The sequence below is a fragment of the Lampetra fluviatilis genome, chromosome 1 (assembly GCF_964198595.1).
Source record: "Lampetra fluviatilis chromosome 1, kcLamFluv1.1, whole genome shotgun sequence".
Lineage (NCBI taxonomy): Eukaryota > Metazoa > Chordata > Hyperoartia > Petromyzontiformes > Petromyzontidae > Lampetra > Lampetra fluviatilis.
The window spans coordinates 12,593,565-12,604,480 of NC_136275.1; the positions used below are offsets into that span (position 1 = coordinate 12,593,565).

Consider the following 10,916-nt stretch of genomic DNA (forward strand, 5'->3'; position numbering starts at 1 on the left):
AATTATGATATAACAACAAAAACTTGGACAGATGCCATGTAATGAGTAAGGTGATGGACTAGGTTTCTGTGAAAAAATTAAGTTGCTTGGAATTATGAACAATTGCTGCCCAATGCATAAAACTAAATTATTTTTACGACTTAATTGCAAATGTTGAGTTTAAGTTTGTTTTTTTGTTTTCTTTCAGATCGGAAGTGTCCAGATTTTACTTGTCCTGGTAAGATATGTCATTAGTATCCAAGATTATGGTCCTGTAAATGTTAAATGACCAATAATTTTACAGGTTCTGTATTGTGTGTACCTGCGCATCGTGAGATTTTAAATCTATCATCATTCAACAACAATACGTGTAGTATATATAAAACATATAATTTACGATTTAAGTTATTCATTCATCGATGTATGCTTTCATCGTAAATTGCTTTGGAATCTCTATGAAGAAATATTTAAGGCATTTTAAACATACTTTATATGTAACTCTTTGGAACTGGTATGAAGATTTGTTTAATTTTATTTTTGTCACAGCAAGCATAACAATGTACAGGATTTGACAGGCCATTGTTTTCTTTCCCTGCTGCTGTATTACTTTTGTCTGTGTAGCTGGCTTCACCGTGCCAACAGACCTCATGATGTTGCTGGACAGCTCTGCTAGCATTGGCGAAAATAACTTCAAAAGCGTCAAGTTGGTGGTGGAGAAAGTGGCCAAGCGATTACTCGTGCCAAAGTATGTTCCCTAGCAGGGTTCTCAAAACTACTAGAGTATTTCTTTATCAACATCATCATGGATCTCTGTGCAAGGATAGCGAGAGTTTTTTTATTAAAATAATCATGATAACATGTCTTAAGTCCTTGTTCTTTCACGTGGAATATATATTTTAAGTAAATGATAATGAAACGACTGTTTATAATGACGAATCTGCTGTTGCTACTGCTGCTGTTGTTGCTGTTGCTGATGATCATCATGCTAATATGCTTACAGGGACAGGAGTGCCAGAAGTACGACTCGCGTAGGAGTCATTCAGTTCAGCAACACCAAACAACAGGAGGTTGTAAGTGATTTCGACACCAACGCCACGCTGGTGGCACAAAGGATCCATGAAAAAACATTCTTGGGAAGCACCACAGATTTGCCGGATGCACTGCGCTTCACGGCCAACTACATAAACAGCAAGGCCGAGCCTGTGGCCAAGGCCAAGCGGCAATTGCTCATATTCACAGATGGCCACGTGCAAGACAGCAAGCAGAGTGCTCTGGTAGCCCAAATTAAAGAATTGATGAAAGCTAAAGTCAACATTCATATCGTGTCCATGGGAGAGAATGTGAATGAGAAGGTGCTCTCCATACTCGTGACGGGAGAGGTGAACACAAAGAAAATGGATGTCATGCAGGAGAAGGTCATCCCCATCGTGGACTACGATGTCCTCAGCAATGACATAACCTACCAGAAGATCGCTCACAGGATTTCCAAAAATCCCACAGCCTAGTAGCTTCCTCAGTGTATGCATTTCCAGAGTTAAAACTAATGCATCATGCACATTGCTAAATTAACAAAGACGTGAGCTCAGTTAAGATTTGATCACCTCTGAAAAACTGAGCATTGTCCTGCGACTCTCATGAATTGTGAAAAAATATAGACTGTGCATTTAAAGTTTAAGGAGCGTACATTTGATATCACAAAGGGGTGAAAGCAGAATTTTTAAAATTAAGTTTTATCGTGCCATTTCTTTTCCCATTTTTTATATGATCAAAGCTGTTTCCTATTATGTAATCAGTTTGGAATTGCAGAACAAGTTACGTTTTAAAAAGTTAATTTGGAGAAATTTTTAACATCTGTGTAGTAGTTTATATTAGTTTTTTTATAAAGTGAGTTTGATATATAGACCAGGAGCTGGGATAAAATAACTAATTAAATAGTGCAACCTTGTAGAATCGCATGAAAAACAACAAAAGCAGATGGAAAATACACCACAAGTTTACATTTAATTGTCATTTAAAATGTGCTGATTATTTTATCATACATATTGCAAGTAATCATTGATATTTTGTTTAACACACTACATGAACACAAGTTTTATCTTTACTATTTTTGACATTGATTATAGACCTTCCTATTTCACTATTTCACATCTATAACATTTTTCTGAGCTCTGCTTTAGCATTGCAATTAATACTGAAATTTTTACTTTTCATTCACTGATGGTTATCCTCTCGTGTTATCACAGTTCATCGAAGTATAAACTGAGCACTGTCAAGTGTATCGTATACTGTTCGTGGTTTAAACTTTGGATCGTTATTTGTATTCATCGCCTATAAAAACAATAAAATGGTGCTAAAGTGAAGAACGAGTTTGAGGTTGTCTTTTCTATCTGAACAGTTAAAAGCTATCAATCCACTGCTGGATGAAAGCTTTCCCATACCGTGTCAGTCATGGGGATTGTTTGACCGTATTTCACCACACTAGTCAGTGTGGTTTGGTGAAGAGGGACCCAAGGACCATGGCTGGGAAACAAACTAAGGTCTCCTGGTTCATAACATAGTACAAAAATCACTGCTCTATCACTCCACCCATAAAATGGGTATCTTCTAACAGGCTAACAAGGAAGAACAATGTATATGCCTGTATTATCCATTATAGAGGTTTTTTTTGTGTTAGATCTCGTAAATAGAAATGTGTCGTTAAATCTGCCACCACCCGACAGACAATTATTAAGATTTGTTACGTAAATAATACATGCCAATTCGTTACTCGTACAGCACACCGGTGTGTTTGAGAGTAAACCCACAACATTTACAATTCGAGTACTACGTTTTGCCAGTAATTACAACTCACATCATCTGGCGACAGCCAGATTTGTGGAGACATCCTCCGGTTTCATCTCCATCTCCATATATATATAAAAGGCAGTTGTGAATATGTGTGTCTGTTCAAAATGTTTAGCGTACTTCCCGACATGCAACAAACTGGAAATTTGCCATGTGGGAACTTTCCAGACTGTACACCATGCAAAAATAAAAATAAACACACTTTTGTTTTTTTTTGGGGGGGGGAGCTCAATAATGCATAATTCTTTTGCACGGCAAATGAGCTGTGACGTCAAATCTGTCAAGTGACCCGCGCATGTGGAAGCGTAACGCATTGTAGCGTAGCGGTTAGCGCGCTGCGCTACGAACCTCGCCACCCGAGTTCGATTCCCGTTCACGGCCACCACCGGTGACGATTATTTCAACCATTCCTGGGCCTCTCCTAGGTCGACTCAAACGAGTAACTGGTGTGTGTGTGTGAACATCGCCACTGGGGAGACAAAGGCGGCCGGGCGTGGTGAATCCAAATCCCGGGTAGTACATCTAGTTCTTAAATAAAGGAATAAATGTAATGTCATCACTTGTAAAGATGTACGTATTACCAAAGCTATCAACAGAAGGTGTGTACCGGATGAATTGCTCTTGTGGCAAATACTATGTTAGTCAGACAGGAAGAATGATCAGTATGAGACTAAAAGAATACCAAACGAAATATTAAATACTCCCAAAGACAACTGTCGGCAGTGGCAGAACACGCGTGCCAACAAGGAGACTCAATTGATTTTGATAATGTTGAAGTTCTGTGAAAAATAAGTTACTACTGGCCAAGTCTAATTAGATTATCTATCGAAATTTAGAGAAATAAAAAAACTTTTCGGATAGCTACAGGCTTAGTGCTGATTGGAAGCGAATAATCAAGTAATACATTTTGATTTAAAACTTTCGTGACTGCAGGTATTCATATTCTTTGGATATTTCGGTAAATTCACGTAGGTAGAAAAATAATAATAAAAAATATAGTGAATAAAAAATATAACAACATAAAATAATAAACAACAAAAAAAGACCAATGTAGACTGTAGCCTGGTTCTTAACATCGGTGAGTAAGTGTACTGGCAGCCTATAATGTAGACTTTTTATTGGTTCTTTCGGTAATTTAAATATAAAAAAAAAAATGTTTTAAATAAATAAATAAACCCGCGACGCTTCAATCGCAACACAAGCGGTCGTCATCAGGAAAAGGGGGGTTTGCCTATAAAGGCAAAATGTTTATAAAGGTTTAGAGATTGGCGTAGCCCAAGTGTGTCAGCAGCATGGGTGGGGCAACTAAGCTGTATCTGCGGCAGCAGTTACAGTACATTGGGAAACTAAGCGACATGTCTCGGACCGTGTTCGTGAGCATAAGGCAGATTTGAAACACGGTAGGACCAATACTTCTGCAGTGGCTGATCATTATTTTAATAAGTCTGGTTCACAGGAAATTGATTTTTCTAAGACAATGGTACTTTGCAAGCCGACTGGCTATCAACAAAGATTCGTTTATGAAGCCATCCATATATACAGACACAATTTCCACCGAGAGGATGGTTATAAACTCAGCAATCATTGGAAAGATGCAACCACTTTGGGTCATGACTTGATTTGTGTTTTCTTGTCAACCTCCACCGTCAGCAGTGTGGGTATGTCAAGCGAGGTGCAAATGATTGCCTGGCGGCCCTTTTGATTGGTGTAGACTGTAGACCCACTGCGTTGGCATTGCTCTCTCCTACATTAACATTAGCTGCCCATCTCTAAACCTTTATAAACAGTTTCCCTTTAGAGGCTAACCTCCCTTTTCCTGATGACGACCACTTGTGTTGCGATCGAAACGTCATGGTTTTAGTTTTTATTGATATTATTTTATTTCTGTTTGATTTTCATTCTATTTTAATTACTGAAAGAACCAAGAATAAGTCTACATTATAGACTCTCAGTATGCTCACTCAGGTTAAGAACCAGGCTACAGTCTCCATTATAGACTGCCAGTACACTCACTCAGTTTAATAACCATTGCTACAGTCTACATCTTAGACTGCCAATACGCTCACCAGCTTAAAAACCAGGCTACAGTCTACATTATAGACTGCCAGTACACTCACTGAGGTTAAGAACCAGGCTACAGTCTACATTATAGACTGTCAGTACGCTCACTGAGGTTAAGAACCAGGCTACAGTCTACATTAGTGTATTTTTGTTTATTATTTTTATTTTATTATTTTTTTGTATTCACTTCAATTTTTTATTATTTTTTTTCTATCTACGTGACTGTACCGAAAGAACAAAAGAATATAAAGTAATACACACACAACACGGCAGGATGTGCAAGCACAATTTGCATGCATAATGTGGATGCATAATGCATGTTGATTACCAAATGAATAACCCAACCGGTAATGGATTTCCATTGTAATGTACATGCATACAATAACCCCCCCCCCCACCTCTATGGCCTTCGCACCTGATTGGATCACAAGTGACAACATCACATTTATCCCTCTATTTAAGAACGAAACAGGAGGATTTCTCCACAAATCTGGCTGTCACCGGATGATGCTAGTTGCAATTACTGGCGAAACGTCATACTCGAATTGTAAATGTTGTGGGTTTACTATCCAACAAACCGGTGTGCTGTACTAGTGTTTTGAGCGACTTCCGAGACACGTCGAGTAGAAGGCTTCTTATTTATTAAGAGCACACGGGGCGATACACTTCGTAACGCAGCTACACATAGGTGATCCTAACACACAGCCCATCTCCGGCATAGACTATGCTAACTGTCCGAATAACATAGCGGCGGCGACGGAGAGGGTCTTGCAGAAGAACAGCCACGTGGTTGGAGACGAAGAGATGACGACGAGCAGCGACGTAGCCAGGACCCAGGACCCGCTAACAGCCCAGAACCTCTGGTTCGGTCCCAATCATATTTGCCCGGCGCAGCCAAGCTCCACTTCTGGCCACGCTCTCTTTCCAGAACCTTCGGGCTGGTTCCCGGAGCTTCTCGACTGACTCCGTCCTTGACCTTTACCCCAGATACGCCCCCCTTATAATAAGGCCTTAGGTAATGCAGCCATAACTGTAATTACCCCTCCAGGCCGGCAGGTGTCACCTTGTCATTACACGAGTAACGAATTGGCATGTTTTGTTTACATCACAAATCTTACTAATTGGCTGTGTCGGGTGGTAGTGGGTGTAACGACACATTTATATCATGGGACCTCCTTTGCCAGTACCAAAATATGAGAATAGGTTTTCCCCTGTTTTCTAGGAATAAAACAGGTATTAAGATGTTAAAACACCAAACTGAACCTTTAACAAGGAATTATGTCCGCATTAACCACAATACTTGTTGTCAGAATGCAAACAAAAAACATACTCTATGGGAACCTCATTTACCAGTAAAAATATGATAATTGTTTTTTTACCCTTCTATCTGGCAACAAAACTGACACCTTTTTACAAGGAGTCATGTTTGCATAGACCGCAATGCCTGCAGTCATAATACAAACAAAAGAACATAACTCTGATAATGTGCACTGTCCTTGAAGTTGATTGGTCCACACCCGAGACAGCTTTCCTTAGAGCCTAGTCTCACATGGGTTGGACCAGATGACGCCAAAAGGCGCACAACTCAAAAACAATGCACCATCAGAGTATGAGAGCTCGGGGCAAGCATCTACACTATGGGAACCTCATTTGCCAGTAAAAATATGATAATTGGTTTTTTACCCTTGTATCTGGCAACAAAACTGACACCTTTTTACAAGGAGTCATGTTTGCATAGACCGCAATGCCTGCAGTCATAATACAAACAAAAGAACATAACTCTGATAATGTGCACTGTCCTTGAGTTGTGCGCCTTTTGGCGTCATCTGGTCCAACCCATGTGAGACTAGGCTCTAAGGAAAGCTGTCTCGGATGTGGACCAATCAACTTCAAGGACATTGCACATTATCAGAGTTATGTTCTTTTCATAATCAACGATTTTTGGGTTTAGATCGCGTTATTTATAAATGTGTCGTAACCCTCCACCACCCGACACGGCCAATCAGTAAAAAAGTGTCACGTTGACAAAAGACAAATAGTTCACTGCTTTAGCCCACCGGTGTGTTGAAGCGTGGAACCACAACATTTACAATTTGAGTACGACGTTTCGCTGGTAATTGCATCCAGCATCATCGGGCAATTCGCCAGAATGGTGAGGCTCTGCTGTGTCTCCCGTTCTTCGGGCAATTCACCATTCTGGCGAATTGCCCGATGATGCTGGATGCAATTACCAGCGAAACGTCGTACTCAAATTGTAAATGTTGTGGTTCCACGCTTCAACACACCGGTGGGCTAAAGCAGTGAACTATTTGTCTTTTGTCAACGTGACACTTTTTTACTGATTGGCCGTGTCGGGTGGTGGAGGGTTACGACACATTTATAAATAACGCGATCTAAACCCAAAAATCGTTGATTATGAACAATATTGGTCGCGAAAGCCTACGTGTTAAACTTATGTTCTTTTCTTTGTATTATGACTGCAGGCATTGCGGTCTATGCAAACATGACTCCTTGTAAAAAGGTGTCAGTTTTGTTGCCAGATAGAAGGGTAAAAAAACTATTATCATATTTTTACTGGCAAATGAGGTTCCCATAGTGTAAATGCTTTCCCCGAGCTCTCATACTCTGATGGTGCATTGTTTTTGAGTTGTGCGCCTTTTGGCGTCATCTGGTCCAACCCATGTGAGACTAGGCTCTAAGGAAAGCTGTCTTGGGTGTGGACCAATCAACTTCAAGGACAGTGCACGTTATCAGAGTTATGTTCTTTTGTTTGTATTATGACTGCAGGCATTGCGGTCTATGCAAACATGACTCCTTGTAAAAAGGTGTCAGTTTTGTTGCCAGATAAAAGGGTAAAAAACCAATTATCATATTTTACTGGCAAATGAGGTTCCCATAGTGTAGATGCTTGCGCCGAGCTCTCATACTCTGACGGTGCATTGTTTTTGAGTTGTGCGCCTTTGGCGTCATCTGGTCCAACCCATGTGAGACTAGGCTCTAAGGAAAGCTGTCTCGGGTGTGGACCAATCAACTTCAAGGACAGTGCACATTATCAGAGTTATGTTCTTTTGTTTGTATTATGACTGCAGGCATTGCGGTCTATGCAAACATGACTCCTTGTAAAAAGGTGTCAGTTTTGTTGCCAGATAGAAGGGTAAAAAAACAATTAGCATATTTTTACTGGCAAATGAGGTTCCCATAGTGTAAATGCTTGCCCCGAGCTCTCATACTCTGATGGTGCATTGTTTTTGAGTTGTGCGCCTTTTGGCGTCATCTGGTCCAACCCATGTGAGACTAGGCTCTAAGGAAAGCTGTCTCGGGTGTGGACCAATCAACTTCAAGGACAGTGCACATTATCAGAGTTATGTTTTTTTGTTTGTATTATGACTGCAGGCATTGCGGTCTATGCAAACATGACTCCTTGTAAAAAGGTGTCAGTTTTGTTGCCAGATAGAAGGGTAAAAAACCAATTATCATATTTTTACTGGCAAATGAGGTTCCCATAGTGTAGATGCTTGCCCCGAGCTCTCATACTCTGACGGTGCATTGTTTTTGAGTTGTGCGCCTTTGGCGTCATCTGGTCCAACCCATGTGAGACTAGGCTCTAAGGAAAGCTGTCTCGGGTGTGGACCAATCAACTTCAAGGACAGTGCACATTATCAGAGTTATGTTCTTTTGTTTGTATTATGACTGCAGGCATTGCGGTCTATGCAAACATGACTCCTTGTAAAAATGTGTCTGTTTTGTTGCCAGATAGAAGAGTAAAAAACCAATTATCAAAAAACATACTCTGATAATATATGCATTGTCTTTGAAACTGATTGGTCCAATCAGGGGAAAGCCTATTTCGACACATTCATATTTACGCGATCTAACCCAAAAAAAAACTCTATTATGAAGAATATTGGTCGCGAAAGCCTACGAGTTAAACTGCCTGTATTCTGTTGCGTTTCCAAACATGTGTTTGTTCTTGGAGGTATTTAAGTATAAATAATAACGTTATATTTTAAATTGCACAACGAGATAACATCACACGGCACATGATATGTGACATTGCAAGATAGGGTCACATATAGTGGCCTCATGGGTAGGGGATGGACCGTGCAAGGCACCTTAGCCATTTTAGGCAAGTGAATTAGGTAAGCTACTTCTTTTAGCGCAGTTTTTTGTTTCCAGTTTCTTGGCAACCCTTTGCTAAATTTGTCCCGTTTTCTTTAGGGTAAGTCCCAATTACATTATAGTATTCATCAATCTACACTCATAACTCTCATCTGCATTTGTCCGCATTACGAATTTTAATAACCATCATAATTTTATCGTTCATCATCTTCACTATTTTTATCTTCAACAACGTCTTTGCCATCAAAAAGTGAAGCAAGTCATGGACATGCACGTTTGCATGTCTTTGTATTCGTTTATGAAAACCGGGCAGAGCCCGATTGGTCCACATGCTGATGTAAGCATGCACGACTCAGACTCTCCTTGGCCCTTCCCTGGCTTCTGATTGGCTGTGGGATATTCTTGTGGAATGGGTGGAGCAATTGAAGCAACCACTGGCACATGAATCCAGTAAATGTGGAAACAAAACTCCTCACGAAAGTGCATGCAATCTGCATAAGCATTGAATGCAGTCTTACAGCAAAGCTATACCGGTTCATGTGCTTTGATCTGTAGAACAAGCCAACTTCCAGATGTCCCCCTTACTTAACAACACAGTCGGGAAAACCTCTGTCTAAATTAATTAATTATATTCTGAAAATTTTTAATGAGTGCCAGGTTTGCACGCTGTACACTTTTACGAGAATCTAGAAGGTTAAGTGAAGGATAATTATCAGATGATGCTTTAAGTTTCCATTTAAAAAGTTGAAGTGACTGGAGCGTCGCAGCTGGTACATGTATTGCTGAGTGATGGCGTTCGCCGTCACATTGTTGGGCTTAACTGGAGTGTGGAATGCACGGTCGTTGGCCAGAACTCCTCTTAAAGCAAGTTAATGGAAACATCTGGCCCCTTTCCCGCAAACCCCCGCCTTAAAAACAGCAGCCTATTGCAGCTGTGCAGGGAGATCTATTCCCCATAACCTTTGTTAGCGGTGGGATTATTGCATTTTAAAATATGTACTGTATGTAGTGAGTCCAACTGAGTCGCAGACGTTATCTTGGGAGTAACACTATTTATTCCGCATTAACACGTAACACAACACAATCTACACTCGGGTCTCGAATGCCCATCTAACCACGCTACGGCAAAACTAGACACGGTTCGCTATCCCGGTCCGGACCACAAACGGGGTCCCGGACCGCGTGGCTAGAGGCTTCTTCTCCCTGACGTGGATCTTCGTAACACCAGCACACGAAAAACTCCGAGCTCCTCACGGAGCCCTCGTTATATGCTCCTGGGCATATAACCTTCCAAGCCTCTCGAGCTCCATCTCGAAGGTTCCCGAGAGCTCTTTTGGACCACGTGACCACCCCACGGCTCCCGTCCACCGGTGGCCCCCCTCCAATATCGTCAGGTCACGTGACAGCAGGTCAACCAGAGTATCATGCCCCAAGGTAACCTTGAGTGATTGACGCTCCCTCTCACTCCCTCACCGGGAGCCCGAGCTGCACACTGCTCGCGGTGCCTCTGCGCTAACCAGCGCTCACCCAAGCCCGGCTAGGGTTGGTACTGCATCCCGAAACCCGAGCTGCCCGTAATGACAACACATTACCGGCCGTGGCTTCGCAAGCCCCGGCACCATACAGTGACAAGCACAGTCACTACACATACACAGAAACATCACAGCCAGTTATAGTCTGTTAAAAAACGAGAGCTCCCACCACATCGAGGGAAAGGGGAAACGGTAGCTGCGTTAGTGAGACACTTAGCCCGTTAATGTACAGACATTTAACCTGGTGATGTACTCATAGAGTTGGAAATAACAGCTGACATCGGCAGGTAGGATGGAAACATCACAGTCGGTTAAGACTTTACTTGGTTAATAACGTCCTTCCAATAATTGCTCAGTTTGTACCCATCTTCTCGGTTGAAG

General features: G+C 41.4%; 1 protein-coding gene across 1 annotated transcript in view; it reads left to right on the forward strand.

The window, feature by feature from the left end:
• The window catches only part of LOC144936513 (collagen alpha-1(VI) chain-like), a 62,264-nt gene extending 59,933 nt beyond the window's left edge, over positions 1-2,331 (forward strand). Inside the window, exons 36-38 of the mRNA XM_078863659.1 lie at positions 188-217; positions 601-724; positions 980-2,331. Of these exons, the coding sequence (XP_078719785.1) occupies positions 188-217; positions 601-724; positions 980-1,484 (659 nt within the window). The 3' untranslated portion in view covers positions 1,485-2,331. The remainder of the gene's footprint in view (positions 1-187; positions 218-600; positions 725-979) is intronic.
• The last annotated feature ends 8,585 nt before the right edge of the window (positions 2,332-10,916 follow it).